This window comes from Balaenoptera acutorostrata, chromosome 7, assembly GCF_949987535.1.
Source record: "Balaenoptera acutorostrata chromosome 7, mBalAcu1.1, whole genome shotgun sequence".
Classification (NCBI taxonomy): Eukaryota; Metazoa; Chordata; class Mammalia; order Artiodactyla; family Balaenopteridae; genus Balaenoptera; species Balaenoptera acutorostrata.
The window spans coordinates 97330340-97353125 of NC_080070.1; the positions used below are offsets into that span (position 1 = coordinate 97330340).

At 37.4% G+C, this 22786-nt stretch overlaps 1 protein-coding gene across 5 annotated transcripts in view; it reads left to right on the forward strand.

Moving 5' to 3' along the window:
- Positions 1-17922, forward strand: part of FAM185A (family with sequence similarity 185 member A) — a 66046-nt gene extending 48124 nt beyond the window's left edge. For 3 of the 5 annotated variants that reach the window (XM_007187097.2, XM_057550079.1, XM_007187098.2), the window contains one exon: positions 17673-17922. In XM_007187097.2, coding sequence (XP_007187159.2) covers positions 17673-17785 — 113 coding nt within the window. In that variant the 3' untranslated portion in view covers positions 17786-17922. Of the gene's footprint in view, positions 1-16730; positions 16831-17672 lie in introns of all 5 variants that reach the window. The other 2 variants (XR_451422.2, XR_451421.2) reach the window with 2 other exon arrangements.
- Positions 17923-22786: the final 4864 nt, after the last annotated feature.

A 22786-nucleotide genomic window follows, 5' to 3' on the forward strand; every position in this document is an offset into this window, starting at 1 on the left:
CTCCTGCACTCAAGCCCCACTGGCCTTCAAAGCCAAATGCTCTGGGGGCTCCTCCTCGTGATAACAGACCCCCAGGCTGGGGAGCCTGACATGGGACTTAGAACTCTCACCCTGTGGGAGGACCTCTGCAATATAATTATTTTCCAGTTTGTGGGTTGCCCACCCAGTGGGTATGGAATTTGATTATATTGCGAAAGTGCCCCTTCTACTATCTCGTTGTGGCTTCTTCTTTGTTTTTAGGTGTAGAGTATCACTTTTGGTAGGTCTGAGTCCTTTCTGTTGATGATTGTTCAGTAGTTAGTTGTGATTTTGGTGTTTTCATGAGAGGAGGTGAGCTTAAATCCTTCCACTGCGCCATCTTGTCTCCAGCCCAGAGGACATTGAAATTAAAGTGTGTACGTGCACATATGCCACAGGCTTACCAATGAGATAGTCTCAAGAAAAAGAAAGTGTGATGGTGGTGTGTGGTTATGGTGGCAGCGGGGTGTCTTCATAAGATCAAGTTTCACAATTATTAACAGCCACTATATTAAATCTTGGCAGGGAGTAAAGATTATTTGGGGGAGGGAGTATTTTTTTTCTCAAAAATAAAGTAATTATTTAATGACCAAGAAAAAAGATCAAGTTTCAGTTTTAAATATTCATTTTATATATAGTAAAGGTTAAGAAGGCAGTCTTAAAAATCATAGAATATTAACAAAAAGCATAGCAGTAATAAAAATAACACCTGTACACTTTCAGATTAACTCAGTGCCTAATGGGCAGACTCTTAGTTACGCAGAGAAAATGTGATGAAAATTTAAGTGTATTAAATGTGGTAAGAATCAATTTCTTGTGATCTGATATCTTGAATTTGATAGGGAGCCAATAGAGTTACCTTTTTTGGCCCTGGTAATGTAAAGTAATAATACAAATTTGTTTAATAATGCTCTGAATGATAGCATAATCAAATTATTTTACATAAGTTAAGAATGTTGGAATTATAAATTATTTTTTCATTTTTTATTCTGTAACTCATAGAATCATATGCCTTTTTGAAATTTAGATTTAGTTTAAGTTGCATTTGAAAACCCTGTTCTCATCATTTCAACCATTAAAAAAAGGCCTAAATCCTCGAAGAACAGTTACTAGTCCTGTCATTGGATAAAATCATTATCTGCAGACCCGATCTCTTTATTAAGTCTTGCCCATTTCCATTCCACTAAACAGGTACTACCTCAAACTTAATATATTTGAAAACAAATATTATCTTTTCCTAGCCTAGTTCCTCTTCCACCATCTCTGTTTTCCTTTATTTGTTCAGTCAGTCCCTCAGCAAACATTTATTGAATCGGGTACTGCTAGAAACTAGGAGTGCAAAGATAAGATAATAAAGTATGGTCTCTCTGCCATCTGAGGAGGTTACATCCTAGTGAAGCAAGACAGACAAACCAGTGAATACAATACAATAAATGTTATAATAAAGGTATGTACGTGGTACTGTGAGAGCATGGAGGTGGCACATCTAAATTATACTAGCATTGTGAGTTTGAGGAAGTGAGACAAGTCCAATATAGCTAGAGTGTAGCGAGCAAGGGGCACAGTGGCATAAAAGGAGGCTGGAGAGTTCGAAAGGGATCAGATCATATAGGGCAGATTTGGCTTTCATACTCAGTGCTTTGCAAAGGCACTGAAAGGTTTTAATCTGGGGTTCATATAATCATATCTGTGTATTAGGAAGATCACTGAATGTTGAGTGGGGAAGAATTGGAAAGGACAATGGTGGATGAAGGAAAAGTTAATTTTAATTAGCAGGTTACTGTGGTAATTCAGGAGAAAGAGTTCAGTGGCCTGGACTCCACAGTGATCTATTTTAAACTAAACAAATGAATAAATAAGCCTTGGATAAATTTTGATGGAAAAAATTGATATAGGTATACCTCATTTTATTGTACTTTGCTTTATTGCAGTTCACAGATACAATTTGTGTTTTTCACAGATTGAAGTTTTGTGACAACTGTGCATGGAGCTTGTTTATTGGCGCCATTTTTCCAAGAGCATTTGCTCACTTTGCATCTCTGTATTTCGTTTTGGTAATTCTCACAGTATTTCATACTTTTTAAATTATTATTATATTTGTTTTGTTGATATGTGGTCAGTGGTCTTTGATGTTACTCTTGCAGTTATTTTGGGGCACCATGAACGACGTCGCCCGTATAAGACATCAAACTTAATTGATAAATGTTCTATGTCTTCTGACTGCTCTACTGATTGGCTGGTCCCCTGTTTCTCTCCCTCTCCTCAGACCTCCCTATTCCCTGAGACACAAAAATATTGAAATAGGCCAGTGAATAACCCTACCATGGCCTCTAAGTCATCAAGTGAAGGGAAGAGTCGCACATCTCACTTTAAATCAAAAGCTAGAAATGATTAAGCTTAATGAGGAAGGCATATTGAAGCCAAGATAGGATGAGAGTTAGGCCTCATCCAGGTAGCCAAGTTGTGAATGCAAAGGAAAAGTTCTTAAAGGAAATTGGAAGTGCTACTCCAGTGAACACATGAATGATAAGAAAGCGAAACAGCCTTATTGGTGATCTGGAGAAAATTTTAGTGGTTTGGATAGAAGATCAAGCCAGCCACACCTTTCCTTTAAGCCAAAACCTAATCCAGAGCAAGGTCCTAACTCTCTCCAATTCAATAAAGGCTGAGAGGGATGAGGAAGCTGCAGAAGAAAAGTTTGAAGCTAGCAGAGTTTGGTTTAAGGAGGTTTAAGGAAAGAAGCTGTCTCCATATCATAAAAGTGCAAGGTGAAAGCAGCAAGTGCTGATGTATAAGCTGCAGCAGGTTATCCAGAAGATCTAGCGAAGGTAATTAATGAATGTGACTTCACTAAACAACAGATTTTCAATGTAGAAGAAACAGCCTTATATTGGAAGAAAATTCCATCTAGGCCTTTCATAGCTAGAGAAGAGAAGTCAGTGCCTGGCTTCACAGCTTCAAAGGACTGAATGACTCTCTGCTTAGGGGCTAATGCAGCTGGTGACTTAAAGTTGAAGCCAGTGTTCATTTACCATACCAAAAATCCTACACGCCTTCAGAATTACGCTCAATCTACTCTGCCTGTGCTCTGTAAATGGAACAACAAAGCCTGGGTGACAGCACATCCGTTTACAACATGGTTTAGTGAATATTTTAAGCCCACTTTTGCTACCTACTGCTCAGGAAAAAAAAAAAAAAAAGATACCTGGGGCTTCCCTGGTGGCTCTGGTTGAGAATCTGCCTGCCAATGCAGGAGACACGGGTTCGAGCCCTGGTCTGGGAAGGTCCCACATGCCGCGGAGCAACTAGGCCCGTGAGCCACAACTACTGAGCCTGCGCGTCTGGAGCCCGTGCTCCGCAGCAAGAGAGGCCACGATAGTGAGAGGCCCGTGCACCGCGTTGAAGAGTGGCCCCCGCTCGCCGCAACTGGAGGGGGCCCTCGGACAGAAACGAAGACCCAACACAGCCAAAAATAAATAAATAATAAATAATAAATATTTTAAAAAATAAAATAAAATTTAAAAAAAGATTCCTTTCAAAATATTACTGTGCATTGACAATGCAGCTAGCCACCCAAGAGCTCTGATGGAGACGTACAATGATACTAATGTTGTTTTCATGCCTGCTAACACAGCATCCATCCTGCAGCCCACAGATCTGGAGTAAATTCGACTTTCAAGTCTTATTATTTAAGAAATACATTTTGTAAGGCTCTAGCTGCCATAGATAGTGATTCCTCTGATGGATCTGAGCAAAGTGAGCTGAAAACCTTCTGGAAAGGATTCACCATTCTAGATGCCACTAGAACATTTGTGATTATGGGAAGAGGTCAAAATAGCAACATTAACAGGAATTTGGAAGAAGTCGAGTCCAACCCTCATGGATGACTTTGAAAGGTTCAAGACTTCAGTGGAGGAAGTAACTGCAGATGTAGTGGAAATAGCAAGAGAGCTAGAATTTTAAGTGGAGCTGGAAGATGTGACTGAATTGCTGCAATTTCATGATGAAACTTTAATGGATGAAGAATTACTTCTTATGGATGAGCAAAGAAAGTGGTTTCTTGAGATGGAATCTAGTCTCGGTGAAGATGCTAGCAGATTACTGAAATTATAACAAAGGATTTAGAATATTACACAAATTTAGTTGATAAAGCAGCAGCAAGATTTGAGAGGATTGACTCCAATTTTGAAAGAAGTTCTACTGTGGGTAAAATGCTATCAAACAGTATTGCATGCTACAGAGAAACAATGAAAGGAAGAGTCAGTCAATACAGCAAACTTCGTTGTCTTATTTTAGGAAATGGCTGTATCCACTGCAGCGTTCAGCAGCCACCAGCCTAATCAGTCAGCAGCCATCAACACAGAAGCAAGACCCTCCACCAGCAAAAAGATTATTCATTGCTAAAGGGTCAGATAATGGTTAGCATTTCTTAGCAATAAATTTTTTGTTTTACTCTTTATAAATTTTTATTATATAAAAATTTATAAAATTTTAAATTATGCTTGTAAATGGATGCTATGAGGAAGATGCATGCTTACCTCATTGGTTATTATGAAGCTCCTTAGGCCATTTAATTATTTTTCTGTTATTTGTTGCTATATCTTATACTCTAGCCCCTATTTCCTAAACCGGGAAGGACCAAATTTTAGAGCAAAGTTTATTTCCTGCCCACAGTCCAAGAATCTAGGTACTGATCAGCAGATTTCTTTTGGAGAGTAGCACATGATATACAGTGAGGTTGGGCCCCAGGTGGATCTGTAGGTTGTCTCTGATATTAGACTAAATCCGTTAAAGTAATAGTACAGAGGGACTTCAGATAAAGACAACAGTCTCCTGTGGAGAGAGCTGTATGAACAAGTTATCGGGTTTAGAGAAACTTTTATGTTTCGTTTTGATTCCAAAACTGGTGCCCAAAAGGCCACAGACCTTATTTATCAAGTGGATGGAATAATTTGAGGTCTGGAAAATTAAAGCAGATTGCTTTTTCTATGGAGATTTCCAATCTGAAACCCAAGTTTGGAAGTAATGAGCAACTTTATATGTGAGTTGTTATTATAGGTAGCTGAGATCAGCTCTTTTGGGCCTTCCTTACAGAGCCTATGAGGCATAGAAACAGAAATACTCTCACTGCTAAGAGGTCTGGATTGTATCTGTAGCATGATTTCTGCAAGAAACCATGCCAATAAACTTTAGTTCCTGGGGCTCAGGCTTCCCACAGGGTTTGATGTGTCAGCCCTGTAATTTTATTTAATTTCCTGCTCCATGGTTTCCCTTGTTGTTGCCATCACTGATAAATAACTGTGTTGTATAATTTTTTTTTGAATTTTATTTTATTTATGTTTTTATACAGCAGGCTCTTATTAGTCATCAATTTTATACACATCAGTGTATACATGTCAATCCCAATCGCCCAGTTCATCACACCACCACCACCGCCCCCGCCGCTTTCCCCCCTTGGTGTCCATACGTTTGTTCTCTACATCTGTGTCTCAATTTCTGCCCTGCAAACCGTTCATCTATACCATTTTTCTAGGTTCCACATATATACATTAATATACGATACTTGTTTTTCTCTTTCTGACTTACTTCACTCTGTGTGACAGTCTATAGGTTCATCCAGGTCTCTACAAATGACCCAATTTCATTCCTTTTTATGGCTGAGTAATATTCCATTGTATATATGTGCCACATCTTCTTTATCCATTCGTCTGTCGATGGGCATAGAGGTTACTTCCATGACCTGGCTATTGTAAATAGTCCTGCAATGAACAATGGGGTACATGTATCTTTTTGAATTATAGTTTTCTCTGGGTATATGCCCAGTAGTGGGATGGCTGGATCATATGGTAATTCTATTTTTAATGTTTTAAGGAACCTCCATACTGTTATCCATAGTGGCTGTATCAATTTAGATTCCCACCAACAGTGCAAGAGGGTTCCCTTTTCTCCACACCCTCTCCAGAATTTGTTGTTTGTAGATTTTCTGATGATGCCCATTCTAACTGGTGTGAGGTGATACCTCATTGTAGTTTTGATTTGCATTTCTCTAATAATTAGTGATGTTGAGCAGCTTTTCATGTGCCTCTTGGCCATCTGTATGTCTTCTTTGGAGAAATGTCCACTTAGGTCTTCTGCCCATTTTTGGACTGGGTTGTTTGTTTTTTTAATATTGAGCTGCATGAGCTGTTTATATATTTTGGAGATTAATCCTTTGTCCATTGATTCATTTGCAAATATTTTCTCCCATTCTGAGGGTTGTCTTTTCATCTTCTTTGTAGTTTCCTTTGCTTTGCAAAAGCTTTTAAGTTTCATTAGGTCCCATTTGTTTATTTTTGTTTTTATTTCCATTACTCTAGGAGGTGGATCAAAAAAGATTTTGCTCTGATTTATGTCAGAGAGTGTTCTTCCTATGTTTTCCTCTAAGAGTTTTATAGTGTCCGGTCTTACATTTAGGTCTCTAATCCATTTTGAGTTTCTTTTTGTGTATGGTGTTAGGGAGTGTTCTAATTTCATTCTTTTACATGTAGCTGTCCAGTTTCCCCAGCACCACTTATTGAAGAGACTGTCTTTTCTCCATTGTATATCCTTGCCTCCTTTGTCATAGATTAGTTGACCATAGGTGTGTGGGTTAATCTCTGGGTTTTCTATCTTGTTCCATTGATCTATGTTTCTGTTTTTGTGCCAGTACCGTATTGTCTTGATTACTGTAGCTTTGTAGTACAGTTTGAAGTCAGGGAGTCTGATTCCTCCAGCTCCATTTTCTTCCCTCAAGACTGCTTTGGCTATTCGGGGTCTTTTGTGTCTCTGTACAAATTTTACGATTTTTTGTTCTAGTACCGTAAAAAATGCCATTGATCATTTGATAGGGATTGCATTGAATCTGTAGATTGCTTTGGGTAGTATAGTCATTTTCACAATATTGATTCTTCCAATCCAAGAACATGGTATATCTCTCCATCTGTTTGTATCATCTTTAATTTCTATCATCAGTGTCTTATAGTTTTCTGCATACAGGTCATTTGTCTCCCTAGGTAGACTTATTCCTAGGTATTTTATTCTTTTTGTTGGAATGGTAAATGGGAGTGTTTCCTTAATTTCTCTTTCAGATTTTTCGTCATTAGTGTATAGGAATGCAAGAGATTTCTGTGCATTCATTTTTTTTTTTTTTTTAATTTTTTTTTTTTTATAGCTACTTTATTTATTTATTTATTTATTTTTGGCTGTGTTGGGTCTTCGGTTCGTGCGAGGGCTTTCTCTAGTTGCGGCAAGTGGGGGCCACTCTTCATCGCGGTGTGGGGACCGCTCTTCATCGCGGTGCGCGGGCCTTTCACTATTGCGGCCCCTCCCGTTGCGGGGCACAGGCTCCAGACGCGCAGGCTCAGTAGTTGTGGCTCACGGGCCCAGCTGCTCCGTGGCATGTGGGATCTTCCCAGACCAGGGCTCGAACCCGTGTCCCCTGCATTAGCAGGCAGATTCTCAACCACTGCGCCACCAGGGAAGCCCTGTGCATTCATTTTGTATCCTGCAACTTTACCAAATTCATTGATTAGCTCTGGTAGTTTTCTGGTGGCATCTTTAGGATTCTCTATGTATAGTATCATGTCATCTGCAAACAGTGGCAGTTTTACTTCTTCTTTTCCAATTTGTATTCCTTTTATTCCTTTTTCTTCTCTGATTGCCGTGGCTGAGACTTCCAAAAGTATGTTGAATAATAGTGGTAAGAGTGGACATCCTTGTCTTGTTCCTGATCTTAGAGGAAATGCTTTCAGTTTTTCACCATTGAGAATGATGTTTCCTGTGGGTTTGTCGTATATGGCCTTTATTATGTTGAGGTAAGTTCCCTCTATGCCCACTTTCTGGAGAGTTTTTATCATAAATGGGTGTTGAATTTTGTCAAAAGCTTTTTCTGCATCTATTGAGATAATCATATGGTTTTTCTTCTTCACTTTGTTATTATGGTGTATGATTGATTTGCGTATATTGAAGAATCCTTGCATCCCTGGGATAAATCCCACTTGATCGTGGTATATGATCCTTTTAATGTGTTGTTGGATTCTGTTAGTATTTTGTTGGGGGTTTTTGCATCTATATTCATGAGTGATATTGGCCTGTAATTTTCTTTTTTTGTAGTATCTTTGTCTGGTTTTGGTATCAAGGTGATGGTGGCCTCATAGAATGAGTTTGGGAGTGTTCCTTCCTCTGCAATTTATTGGAAGAGTTTGAGAAGGATAGGTGTTAGCTCTTCTCTAATGTTTGTTAGAATTCACCTGTGAAGCCATCTGGTCCTGGACTTTTGTTTGTTGGAAGATTATTAATCACAGTTTCAATTTCATTACTTGTGATTGGTCTGTTCATATATTCTATTTCTTCCTGGTTCCGTCTTGGAAGGTTATACCTTAGTAAGAATTTGTCCTTTTCTTCCAGGTTGTCCATTTTATTGGCATAGAGTTGCTTGTAGTAATCTCTTAAGATGCTTTGCATTTCTGTGGTGTCTGTCGTAACTTCTCCTTTTTCATTTCTAATTTTATGGATTTGAGTCCTCTCGTTTTCTTGATGAGTATGGCTAATGGTTTACCAATTTTGTTTATCTTCTCAAAGAACCAGCTTTTATTAGTTTTATTGAGGTTTGCTATTGTTTTCTTTGTTTCTATTTCATTTATTTATGCTCTGATCTTTATGATTTCTTTCCTTCCACTAATTTTGGGTTTTCTTTGTTCTTCTTTCTCTAGTTCTTTTAGGTGTAAGGTTAAATTGTTTATTTGAGATGTTTTTTGTTTCTTGAGGTAGGCTTGTATTGCTATAAACTTCCCTCTTAGAACTGCTTTTGCTGCATCCCATAGGTTTTGGATCGTCGTGTTTTCATTGTCATTTGTCTCTAGGTATTTTTTGATTTTCTCTTTGATTTCTTCTGTGATCTCTTGGTTATTTAGTAATGTATTGTCTAGCCTCCACATGTTTGTGTTTTTTACATTTTTTTTCCCTGTAATTGATCTCTAGTCTCATAGCATTGTTGTCAGAAAAGATGCTTGATATGATTTCAATTTTCTTAAATTTACTGAGGCTTGATTTGTGACCCAAGATGTGATCTATCCTGGAGAATGTTCCGTGCTCACTTGAGAAGAAAGTTTAATCTGTTGTTTATAATTGTTATATCTTCTTCTTGGATTGATCCCTTGATCATTATATAGTGTCCTTCTTTGTCTATTGTAACATTCTTTATTTTAAAGTCTATTTTATCTGCTATGAGAATTGTACTCCAGCTTTCTTTTGATTTCCATTTGCATGAAATATCTTTTTCCATCCCCTCACTTTCAGTCTGTATGTGTCCCTAGGTCTGAAGTGGGTCTCTGTAGACAGCATATATATGGGTCTTGTTTTTGTATCCATTCTGCAAGCCTGTGTCTTTTGGTTGGAGCATTTAATCCATTCACATTTAAGGTACTTATCGATATGTATGTTCCTATGACCATTTTCTTAATTGTTTGGGGGTTTTTTTTGTAGGTCCTTTTCTTCTCTTGTGTTTCCCACTTAGAGAAGTTCCTTTAGCATTTGTTGTAGAGCTGGTTTGGTGGTGCTGAATTCTCTTAGCTTTTGCTTGCCTGTAAAGCTTTTGATTTCTCCATTGAATCTGAATGAGATCCTTGCCGGGTAGAGTAATCTTGGTTGTAGGTTCTTCCCTTTCATCCCTTTAAGTATATCATGCCACTCCCTTCTGGCTTATAGAATTTCTGCTGAGAAATCAGCTGTTAACCTTATGGAAGTTCCTTTGTTTGTTATTTGTCATTATTTCCCTTGCTGCTTTCAATAATTTTTGTCTTTAATTTTTGCCAATTTGATTGCTATGTGTCTCGGCATGTTTCTCCTTGGGCTTATCCCGTATGGGACTCTCTGCGCTTCCTGGACTTCAGTGGCTATTTCGTTTCCCATGTTAGGGAAGTTTTCAACTATAATCTCTTCAAATATTTTCTTGGGCCCTTTCTCTCTCTCTTCTCCTTCTGGGACCCCTATAATCAAATGTTTTTGTGTTTAATGTTGTCCCAGAGGTCTCTTAGGCTGTCTTCATTTCTTTTCATTCTTTTTTCTTTATTCTGTTCCGCAGCAGTGAATTCCACCATTCTGTTTTCCAGGTCACTTATCCATTCTTCTGCTTCAGTTATTCTGCTATTGATTCCTTCTAGTGTAGTTTTCATTTCAGTTATTGTATTGTTCATCTCTGTTTATTTTTTCTTTAATTCTTCTAGGTCTTTGTTAAACATTTCTTTCATCTTCTCGATCTTTGCCTCCATGTTTTTTCCCAGGTCCTGGATCATCTTCACTATCATTATTCTGAATTCTTTTTCTGGAAGGTTGCCTATCTCCACTTCATTTAGTTGCTCGGGTTTTATCTTGTTCCTTCATCTGACATAGCCCTCTGCCTTTTCATCTTGTCTATCTTTCTGTGAATGTGTTTTTTGTTCCACAGGCTGCAGGATTGTAGTTCTTCTTGCTTCTGCTCTCTGCCCTCTGGTGGATGAGGCTATCTAAGAGGATTGTGCAAGTTTCCTGATGGGAGGGACTGGTGGTGGGTAGAGCTGGGTGTTGCTCTGGTGGGCAGAGCTCAGTAAAACTTTAATCCGCTTGTCTGCCGATGGGTGGGGCTGGGTTCCCTCCCTGTTGGTTGTTTGGCCTGAGGCCACCCAACACTGGAGCCTACCTGGGCTCTTTGGTGGGGCTAATGGCGAACTCTGGGAGGGCTCATGCCAAGGAGTACTTCCCAGAATTTCTGCCACCAGTGTCCTTGTCCTCACGGTGAGACACAGCCACCCCCTGCCTCTGCAGGAGACCCTTCAACACTAACAGGTAGGTCTGGTTCAGTCTCCCTTGGGGTCACTGCTCCTTCCCCTGGGTCCCGATGCGCACACTACTTTGTGTGTGCCCTCCAAGAGTGGAGTCTCTGTTTCCCCCAGTCCTTTCGAACTCCTGCAGTCAAATCCCGCTAGCCTTCAAAGTCTGATTCTCTAGGAATTCCTCCTCCCATTGCCAGACCTCCAGGTTGGGAAGCCTGACGTGGAGCTCAGAACCTTCACTCCAGTGGGTGGACTTCTGTGGTATAAGTGCTCTCCAGTTTGTGAGTCACCCACCCAGCAGTTATGGGATTTGGTTTTATTGTGATTGCGCCCCTCCTACCGTCTCATTGTGGCTTCCCCTTTGTCTTTGGATGTGGGGTATCTTTTTTGGTGAGTTCCAGTGTCTTCCTGTCGATGATTGTTCATCAGTTAGTTGTCACTGTGTGTTGTATATTTCTTAAAGTGATTTACGAATATGTGCTATTCTGAGGTCAAAAGAAAGCCTGGAACTCTCTTAAGGTAAAACATTTACCTACTAAAGAGTTGTGCACAGTGTGTATTCTTTGGGATGCATTCTGTAATGCTTATGAGATCCTTGATTCTAAGTTTCGTGCTCTACCCATATATGGCAAATTGGATAGGTGGTGAATACCTTAGATAAGATATTTCTGGGAATAAGTTGACTTCTCTGTTAAGTTTTAGACTGGGTTCATCAACTTAGATATGAAACCTCACCATTGTATATTAAGCCATTTTTAAGACCAAAAATGCATGTGGTACAAAGTCTTTTGGTCTTAAAAACGCCCCAATTTAGATGATTAGAGAGTATGAGAGATAAAGTATGTTGTCAGCCAAATGATTGTTGTTTGTCATTGTCTGCATGGTAGGGAAGGTGGTATTACTGGGTTCACTTTATTTTAGTCAAACTGGAAATGTAAAGCATAATAAAAATAAGTTCATTTGGTATCAAAATAAACTACCAAGTCAGAAGAGAGTTCTCGGCTTGTTTGTAGGCTGGAGAGTAATACATTTAATGGTATTGTGATTTATAATGGAAAACGGGTTCATTGGTTGGAAAAGATGTTGAAATGGGACCAAGCCCATAGGATGCCACTTTTAAGAGCTAGAGACAGTATTTTCTCTCCAAACAGGCGAAAAAATCTAGTCTTTTGATTTGACTCATAGAAATAACTTTTTTTTAGAACACACTTAAGTTTTGGTTTTCTCCAAGTTTATAGCATATGGATTTGTCAGCCATGTAGGTGTGCTTCCAGATGACATGGAAGAAATTTGTTAACAGAATGAAGAATGCTGTAGGTTTATGGCTGTCTGCTTAAAAATACTTTGACGGAGAGTTAATGTAGGAACTGCCTTCAGATCGTTTGTGCTTTTATGGTGTTTTTGTTTCTCCATTTTGTTAAAGTGTAAGATCCTGGGAGAGTGTTATAGGTAGACATCAGCTTTGTTTGTTAAGGTTTCCAAAGAAAGGAAGATCAGATTTTGTTTCCATTCACCTGCAAACTTTATCTGTTAAGGACAGATTGTAAATGTTAGACTTTGCAGGCTACATATGGTTTCTGTTGTTTATTCTCTTTTGTTTTGTTTTTTTTATAACCCTTTAAAAGCGTAGAAGTCATTCTTAGCTCTTAGGCCATAAAAACAGGTGTCAGGCTAGATTTGGCCTGTGGGCCAGTGTGCTGACCCCTAGACTAGAGATCAAAGTACAGGCCCCAGTCTTAGAGCGTGTGAATTCTGTTTGTAATGCCCAGGGTTTTTTTTTTTTAATTTTTGTTTTCATGTTTATTTTGGTCATACATGAAATACTGAACCACAGCCAAATCTTACCCTGACGAAATTCTTCCCAGTAATGAAGAAAAAAAGATTTGTGCACCTAAAAGTGTAATCATGTAAAATTTAAGAAACAGTACAGCCATAGAAGATATAAGATGGCAAGTAAAAACACAAAAACTTGTTCAACATCACTAGCCATTGGTATGGTACAAATTAGAACCAGAATGAGATGCTACTACATACCTATTAGAATGGCTAAAATAAGAAATACTGATAATATCAAATGCTGGCAAGGATGTGGAGAGATTGGATCTCTCCTGCATTGGTATTGGGCATGTAAAATAATACAACCACTCCTGAATTCAGCCTGGCATTTTGTTAAAACAGAAAGTACCATATGACCCAACAATTACTTTCCTGGGCATTTATCTTAGAGAAATGAAACTTAGTATTCACATAAAAACCTGTACACAAGTATTCATAGCTTTATTTATAATAGCCCAAAACTGGAAATGACTAAAATATACTTCTACCAGTAAATGGTCACACAAACTGTGATATGTCCATACAGTGGAGTACTATTCAACAGTGAAAAAGAACAGTCTATTAATACACACAACTTGGATAGAACTTAAGGGCATTATGCTGAGTGAAAATGGCCAGTCTCAAAATATTGCATACTGTATGATTACATTTGTCTAACATTCTTGAAGTGACAGTATTATGGATATGGAGAACAGACAAGTTGTTGCAAAAAGTTAAGAAAGGAGAGGGAAGATAAAACTATAAAGAGATATCACATAGAACTTTCGTTGTGATGATAAAACAATTCTGTATCTTGATTATGATGATGGTTATGTGAATCTATACATGTGATAAAATCTCATAAAAGTATACACAAAAACGTGTAAAAGAGTGAGTGCATGTAAAAAATGGTGAAGTCTGAGTAAGCTCTGTAGTCTAATTAATTGTATGCCAAACAATACCTATTTTTGATAATGCACAATGGTTATTATAAGGTATCAACATTGGAGAAACTGGGTAATGGGTGCACAGGACCTCTTTGTACTATTTTTACAACTTCTTTTGAGTCTTTAATTATTTCCCAACAAGAAATTACAGAGAGCATGATGTAGGGAGGGGAAAAAAGATGGGAAGAGGGAGAAAGAGAGAAAGAAAGAAACAGTGAGGGCTTCTAGGCTAGAAGTAGAATAAAAAGGACTGACTTACCCTTCTACTTAAGCCAACAACAACAAAAATTTTTAAATAGACAAAATACATGAAAAAACAGTTTCTAAGATACTGTACATCAGGCAGTGAAAGAAAGTGATCACTAAGAGCTGGGAAACAAGCAAAATGAGTCCCTGCTTACTCCCTCGAGAGAGTCTTCAGGCTGTAGTACATGGAGAATGGACTGATGTAGAGCCCAGCAGACTCCTTGAGTTGGGGAAACCATAAGGAGAGTCCACAGAGATCGACAGCTAGAGTTTATAAAGTACCAGAAGGAATAGAACCTAATGCTTACACAAGTCCAGGAAAAATGCCTATCCCACCTGCCAGACTGGAAAATACCATAACTCATGGAGCATTGGGTAGAGCACTTAGTAGTTGGAAACAGCCCTAGACTGCACATTCCTCCAGAACTGCCTAACAAATCATAAAAGCAAGAAATGAAAAGTTGAAATTGTTTCCAAGTACCTTAACAGCATCCCTGAACAAAGCTTGAGATTTATAGAAATACAGAAATACCTGGCACCCAACAAAATAAAATTCGCCTTGTCTGGCATCCAATCAAAGATTATCAGACATGCAAAGAGGCAAGAAATCATGACCCAAAATGAAGTGAATATCAATCGAAACCTTTCCAGAAAAGACACAGATGTTAGAATTAGCAGAGAAGAAAAATACAATAGTTATTATAACTGAATTCCACATGTTGGAATAAAGTTAAGTAAGACATGGAAGATATAAAAAAAGACCAAAATTGAATTTCTAGAAATGAAAACTACAATATCTGAGGCGAAAAATACAGTGGATGGGATTAGACATAAATGGATATTTCTTGGGCAAAACTGATTAATTGCATACTTGCTCAAAACCTAGTGTACTGTTGACTTTGTCATTATTCCACATAATTGAGAGAAAATATAATGATGGGCAGCATTATAACTAGCTCAAAAATATTTGCTTGTAAAAATTTGTTGTTAAGATGTCCTGGGTTGCACTTTTATCAAGGGAAGAACAGATAAAAAATGTTGACAACATTAAAATATTTGGTTATACGGGATTGTGTGTGGTGTTAGAGCTTTTGTTTATGAAAAACGTGCATTAAAAATAAGATTTCAGAGTAGTTATTTAAATGCTTTTTCAAAAGTGTATAATTTATTTTCCTAGCCAGCTGGTAAGCTTTTTGAGGGCATTACCACGTCTTTTTACATGTTTTGAACCTACCTAAAATACTTAGCATGGTGCTTCCCATAGTGGGTGGTCACTAGTGTTTATAATGTAAAAGAGGGAATCCTCCAACTGTGATTCACTGAAATTTAACCTGTTCCTAATAAGGCAGCACCAGAATTATCCCTCAGAATGTAAGTAAACAAAGTCTGTTATAAGGTTTGGAGTGGGGAGTGGTGGGGTGAGAGGCAGGAAGAAGCTCACCTTAGCCAAGAGGCTTAAGCCTATTTTTAAACAAGGAACAGAAATTCTGCCGATTACTCCTTAGAGCCCTATCTTTGTCCATGGCTAGTGCTGGATTAGATCAGGTGCATTTTGGGTTAAAAAAGGAGTAATGCTTATCAACCAGGTATTTGGAAATCAATCAGTCAAACTTGGATATTTATATACTTGAGTAGATTTGGACATGGCAGATTTTGAGAGCAAATGCTAGAGTTTAAAAACGTGTCCTGAGAAGAAGCTTTTCTCTCACTTAAAGGAAGCCAAGGCACATGGGGATAGGTTAGTCATTTTCCATTTCTTGGTCAAAAAAATATTGTCTGATTTTCATTGGTAAAGGGGATTAAATAAGGAACAAGGTTTCTGCAGCCCCAAGTTCCAATCTCTGTTGCAAGATTTTTGTAGGAAGGGATTTATAAACTTTACAAATAAGAATTAGAGTCTCCACAGATTTAACCCAAAGTACAGCGCTTTCAGTAAATTACTTATTCACAAGATAAAGCTATTTTCCAGCAACTTAAATGGAACTTTATAAACTGTCTTGCTTGTGAGTATTGTCCCTAAGCTAAAATCATTTGTGTGTTCATTTTGTTAGTAACAGTAGTATTGTGCATGGTCTCTACTGCTGCAGAAGGAAATGGGTAGATTTGGCTTCTCTTTGTGTAAGCAAGAAACTCATGATTGAGGAGGTAAAAGATCTTAGATATTTGGGAAACCCTTACTATTGTTGATGCTTTACTATTGATATTAAAATGTGTAAAAAAATAATAGAACAACCAATATTCAGGATTACCAGTTCTTTCCTCTACGTTTATTTGAATTACTAGAAAAAGAAATTCTGTACTATACAAAAACTGTTGGGTGTAGATACCTTGAAATCCTGACCTGCTAAATGTAGTACAGGCACAAAAAGATGAACAGATTAAAATTGATAAAGTTGAACCCCTTAATGATGAAGATTAGGGGGAAAAGAGAAGCTTCTAATACAGGGATTTACTAGTTGGAATGAGAGAGATTTTAAGCAGTTTAATGAGAAGTGGGGCTGTGATGATACTGAAAATACAGCAAGAGAAGGGGAAGGAAAAAAACCTCTAGAGGAACTCATTGAATACTCTGCTGTCTTTTGGGAAAAGATCCAATGAAGATGTAGATAGACAAGATTATGGCTCAGATTAAAGGAGAGAGGCAAGAATTCACAGGAGGATTTGTATCACAAAAGCACTTGACACAAAGATTGAATGGTACAAAGCACCTTTTCAGCAGCTGGGAACATCATATGATACTAACAAAGGAGAAAACTGTCCTAGAGAAGAGAGTTGTTTCCTGATTTGTGTGCTTGGATTCAACAAAGAAAATGTATATGATGAATTGAGACAGTGTATTCACAACATTCCTCAGTTCAGATTTGACTGGTCTCTTAAGTTCAGAATTGCAATGGAGCTCCAGAGGAGGTGTAGCATCTTAACTACCTTGATTGAAAGAAAAAACAGAACTAGAAGACTAGAGATGGGAAACAAACCAGGTGAGCTCAATGATTGCCATAGCCTATTACCTTAAGAGTGTTTCCAGGCTGCAGGGTGGGGATGGGTAACATAGGCAGAGCCCAACAGACTCACCAAGTGGAGAAGACCAGGGCTGCTAGAGTTAACAAGAGAAAGTTCCAGAGCAAACGGAGGTACACAGGGTGCCCATGACTGTTCAGCAAAGTACGGATCAGCATCTGTGTGAGGAAACCACCTGATACATGCTACAATGTGAATGAACCTCATAATAATTATGCTGAAAGAACCTAGATATTTTTTAAAAGACTACGTATTGTATATTTTGTATGACTCCATTTATTAAAATCTTAGAAAATGCAACTAATCCATAGTGACACAAAGTAGATTAGTAATTATCGAGGGATTGGTGGGGGTTGTAGAGGTGACAGGCAGGGTGGGGCATGAGGGAAAGATTACAAAGGGACACAAGGAAACTTTTAGTAATGATGGATATGTTCATTATCTTGATTGAGGAGATGGTTTTGCAGACTTTTACATATGTAAAAACTTATTACATTACGTACTTTAAATACATGTATTATTTTGTCAAGTACTTAAATAAAGCTCTTTTTAAAACCTGCATACAAAAAAAATACAAACAAAAAACAGAGTAGTTTCCCTTTCAGAGTTGTTCTGAGGAAAAGAAAGGAGAGAACAAGCCCAAGTAACCTATTTGCAACTCTTTTCCAACTCAGGTTGTCTTTACTAAGATTTTTGCAGTTCAAAAGTGTTTTTCAGTTTTAGAGATGTAGTGTTAGGATTTATGTAGTCAAATATTGCTCTTGTCAATCAAGATATAACTTTATGCAATTTTGTGTTTCAGGGCTCCTGAATCAAGCAAACAAACATGAAAAATGGATTAAGGCTGTTGCTCCAAAAGGCACTGTAAGCTTTAGAAGCCAAAGCTGGTTTCAGTCCCTGAAACTGCAGGACTGAGAATGGTTTGAGTTATGTTTCTAAATTTTAACAACGATTAATAGATCTGTGACTACAAAAACTCAAATACCACTGTTCATATAAGTGTTGAAAACAATAAATTGGGATGTCTTGGGGCAGCCTTTTCAAAATTTGTACTTAGCTATTAGTTTTCTTCTGTAACAAAGTACCACAAACTTACTGACTTAAAATAATACCTGTTTGCCCTGGGATCTTCCGGACCCTGACTCCACCCAGCAGTAACCCAGCACTAGCCCCAGGGCCTCCCAGGGTTCTGCCATCAACCATCAACCAGTGGCCAGCAGCATCTGCACAAGGCAGGACCTGGCAACCAAGCAGACCAGGGGCCAACCTAGCCTATCAGACCACCTACATAGTCAGCCTGCCAAAACAGAAAGACCCACACAGCCCTCATAGGAGGAACCCCTAGAGTGTATAACTGTTGATGAGAGGAGAGTGCGCTGCTGCAACACAAAAGGTCACTTCTTCAAGGTTGGGAAACATAACCAACCTACCAGGTACATAAAAATAAAAACAACTAGTTAGGCAAAATGAGGCAACAGAGGAACATATTCCAAACAAAGGATTAAGATAAAACCCCAGAAGAACTAAGTGAAGTGGAGATATGCAGTCTAACCAAGAAAGAGTTCAGGGGTGTGATTGTACAGATGATCAAAGAACTTGGGAAACAAATGGATGCACAGAGTGAGATGTTAGAAGTTTTTAACAAAGAGTTAGAAAATATAAAGAACAACCGAACAGAGATGAAGAATACAATAACTGAAATGAAAAATACACTAGAGGGAATCAATAGTAGACTAAATGATACAGGGGAATGGTTTAGTGAGCTGGAAGACAGAGTAGTGGAAATCAGTGATGCCGAAGGAAAAAAAAAAATGAAAAGAGATGAGGACAGTTTAGGAGACTTCTGGGACATCAAGCTCACTAATATTTGCATTATAGGATTCCCAGAAGGAGAAGAGAGAAAGGGGCTGAGAACATAATTGAACACATAATAGCTGAAAACTTCCCTAACCTGGGAAGGGAAACAGACATCTAAGTCCAGGAAGTGCAGTGAGCGCCATACAGGATTAACCTAAAGAGGAAGACACCAAGACACATTGTAATTAAAATGGCAAAAATTAAAGATAAAAGAGAATATTAAAAGCAGCAAGGGAAAAGCAACATGTTACATAAAAGGGAACTCCCATAAGGCTATCACCTGACTTTTCAACAGAAACTCTTCAGGCCAGAGGGGCATGGCATGATATATTTAAAGTGATGAAAGGGAAAAACCAAGAATACTCTGCAAGGCTCTCATTCAGATTTGATGGAGAGATCAAAAGCTTTACAGAGAAGCAAAAGCCAAAAGAGTTCAGCATCACCAAATCAGCTTTAAAGAAATGTTAAAGGAACTTCTCTAAGCAAAAAAGGACACAAGAAACATGAAAATCATGAAAGGAGAAAGCTCATTTGTAAAGGCAAACATATAGTAAGGGTAGGAAATCATTCATGCACAAAGCTAGTAGGAAGGTTGAAAGACAAAAGTAGTAAAATTGTCTATATCCACAATAAGTAGTTAAGGGATACACAAGACAATTATATGTAAAAAATGATATCAAAAATAGTAATCATGAGGGTAGGAGAGTACAAATTCTGCGTTGTTAAAATGCATTGGAAATTAAGAGATAAGCAACTTCAAACAATCGTGTATATATAGATTGCTATATGTAAATCTCATGGTAACCACAAACTAAAAATCTATAAAAGATACACACACACAAAAGAAAAAGGAATCCAAACATAACACTAAAGGTAGTCATCAAATCACAAAAGAAGAGAACAAAAGAAGGAACAAAAAAGACATACAAAAACAACCCCAAAACAATGAACAATATGGCAATAAGAATATACATATCAATAATTACTTTAAATATAAATGGATTAAATGCTCCAATCAAAAGACATAGAGTGACTGAATGGATTCAAAAACAAGACTCGTATATATGCTGCCTACAGGTGACTCACTTCAGATCTAAAGACACACACAGACTGAAAGTGAAGGGATAGAAAAAGATATTCCATGCAAATGAAAATCAAAAGAAAGCCAGGGTAGCAATATTTATATCAGATGAAATAGACTTTAAAACAAAGACTGTAAGAAAAGACAAAGAAGGACATTACATAATGATCAAGGGATCAATCCAAAGAGAAGATATAACAATTGTAAATATGTATGCACCCAGCATAAGCAAAGCTAAATACACAAAGCAAATATTAACAGACATACAGGGAGCAATGGACAGTAGCACAATAGTAGTAGGGAATTTAATACCCCATTTACATCAATGGACAGATCATCCAGACAGAAAATCAATAAGGAAACACAGGCCTTAAATGACACGCTAAACAAGATGGAACTTATATAAACATTCCATCAGAAAGCAGCAGAATACACATGGAACATTCTCCAGGATAGATCACATGCTAGGCCAGAAAACAAGCCTTGGTAAATTAAAGAAAATTGAAATCATGTCAAGCATCTTTTCTGACCACAATGCTGTGAGACTAGAAATCAACTACAAGAAAAAAAAACTGCAAAAAATATAAACATGTGGAGGCTAAACAATATGCTACTAAACAACCAATAGATCACTGGCAAAATCAAAGAAGAGATAAAAGAATACCTGGAGACGAAAACAAAAACAACAATCTAGAATCTATGGGATGCAGCAAAAGCAGTTCTAAGAGGGAAGTTTATAGCAATACAAACTTGCCTCAGGAAACAAGAAAAATCTCTAATAAACAACCTAACATTACACCTAAAGGAACTAGAAAAAGAAGAACAAACAAAACCCAAAATTAGTCAAAGGAAAGAAATCATATAAAGGTCAGAGCAGAAATAAATAGACTCTTTAAAAAAAAAAGTAGAAAAGATCAGTGAAGCTAAGAACTGGTTCTTTGAAAAAATAAAGAAAATTGATAAACCTTTAGCCAGATTCATGAAGAAAAAAAGAGGATCCAAGTCAATAAAATCAGAAATGAAAAAGGAGAAGTTACAACTGTTGCCATGGAAATACAGAGGATCATAAGAGACTACTACAAACAACTATATGTCAATAAAATGGACAATGTTGAAGAAATGGGCAAATCCTAGAAATGTACAATCTCCCAAGACTGAACCAGGAAGAAGTAGAAAATATGAACAGACCAATTAGAAATAATGAAATTGAATTAGTAATAAAAAAAAAAACTCCCAACAAACAAAAGTCCATGACCTGATGGCTTCACAGATGAATTCTACCAAACATTTAGAGAAGAGTTAACACTTATGCTTATTATACTATTCCCAAAAATTGCAGAGGAAGGAACACTTCCAAACTGATTCTACATGGCCAGCATCACCCTGATACCAAAAGTAGACAAAGATATCTCACAGACACACAAATTACAGGCCATTATCACTGATGAACATTGATGTAAAAATCCTCAATAAAACATTAGCAAACCGAATCCAACAATACATCAAAAGGATCATATACCATGATCAAGTGGGATTTATCCTAGGGATGCAAGAATTTTTCAATATCCGCAGATCAATCAGTGTGATATGCCACATTAACAAATTGAAGAATAAAAAACATATGATCATCCCAATAGATGCAGAAAAAGCTTTTGACAAAATTCAGCGTCCATTTGTGATTAAAAACTCTCCAGAAAGTGGGCCTAGAGGGAACACACCTCAACATAATAAAGGCCATATATGACAAACCAATGCTAACATCATACTTAGTGGTGAAAAGCTGAAAGCATTTCCTCTAAGATCAGTAACAAGACAAGGATGCCCATTCTTGCCACTTTTATTCAGCATAGTTTTGGAAGTCCTAGCCACAGCAGTCAGACAAGGAAAAGAAATAAATGGAATCCAAGTTGGAAAGGAAGAAGTAAAACTGTACTGTTTGCAGATGGCATACTATACATAGAAAATCCTGAAGATACCACCAAAAACTACTAGAGCTCATCACTAAATTTGTAAAGTTGCAGGATACAAAATTAATACACAGAAATCTGTTGTGTCTCTATACACTAACAATGAACTATCAGAAAGAGAAATTAAGAAAATCTCATTTACCATCACATCAAAAAGAATAAAATACTTAGGAATAAACCTACCTAAGGAGGTAAAAAACCTGTACTTGGAAAACTATAAGACACTTATGAAAGAAATTGAAGGCAATTCAAACAGATGGAAAGGTATGCTGTGTTCATGGATTGGAAGAATTAATATTGTAAAATGACCATACTAGCCAAGACAGTCTACAGATTCAATGCAATCTATATCAAAATACCAAGGGCATTTTTTTCACACAACTAAAATAATTATTCCTAAAATTTGTGTGGAAACACAGAAGACCCTGAATAACTAAAACAATCTTCAGAAAGAACAGAGCTGGAGGAATTATGCTCCCTGTCTTCAGACTATACTGTAAAGCTACAGTTATCAAAACAGTATGGAATTGGCACAAAAACAGATATGTAGATCAATGGAACAGAACAGAGAGCCAGGAAATAAACCCACACACTTACAGTCAATTAATCTATGAGAAAGGAGGCAAGAATATATTACAGTGAAAAAAGGACAGTCTTTTCAATAAGTGGTGCTGGGAAAACTGGACAGCTACATGTAAAAGAATAAAATTATAATATTCTCTAAAACCATATGCAAAAACACTCAAAAAGGATTAAAGACCTAAATGTAATACCAGAAAGCAAAACTTGAAGAAAGCATAGGCGGAACACTCTTTGACATAACTTGTAGCAATATTTTGGGAGATCTGTCTCCTAAAGCAAAGGAAATAAAAGCAAAGATAAACAAATGGGACCTAATTAAATTTAAAAGCTTTAGCACAGCAAAGGAAATCATCGACAAAATAAAAAGGCAACCTACTGAATGGGAGAAAATATTTGCAAATGATATGACCCATAGAGGTTTATATCCAA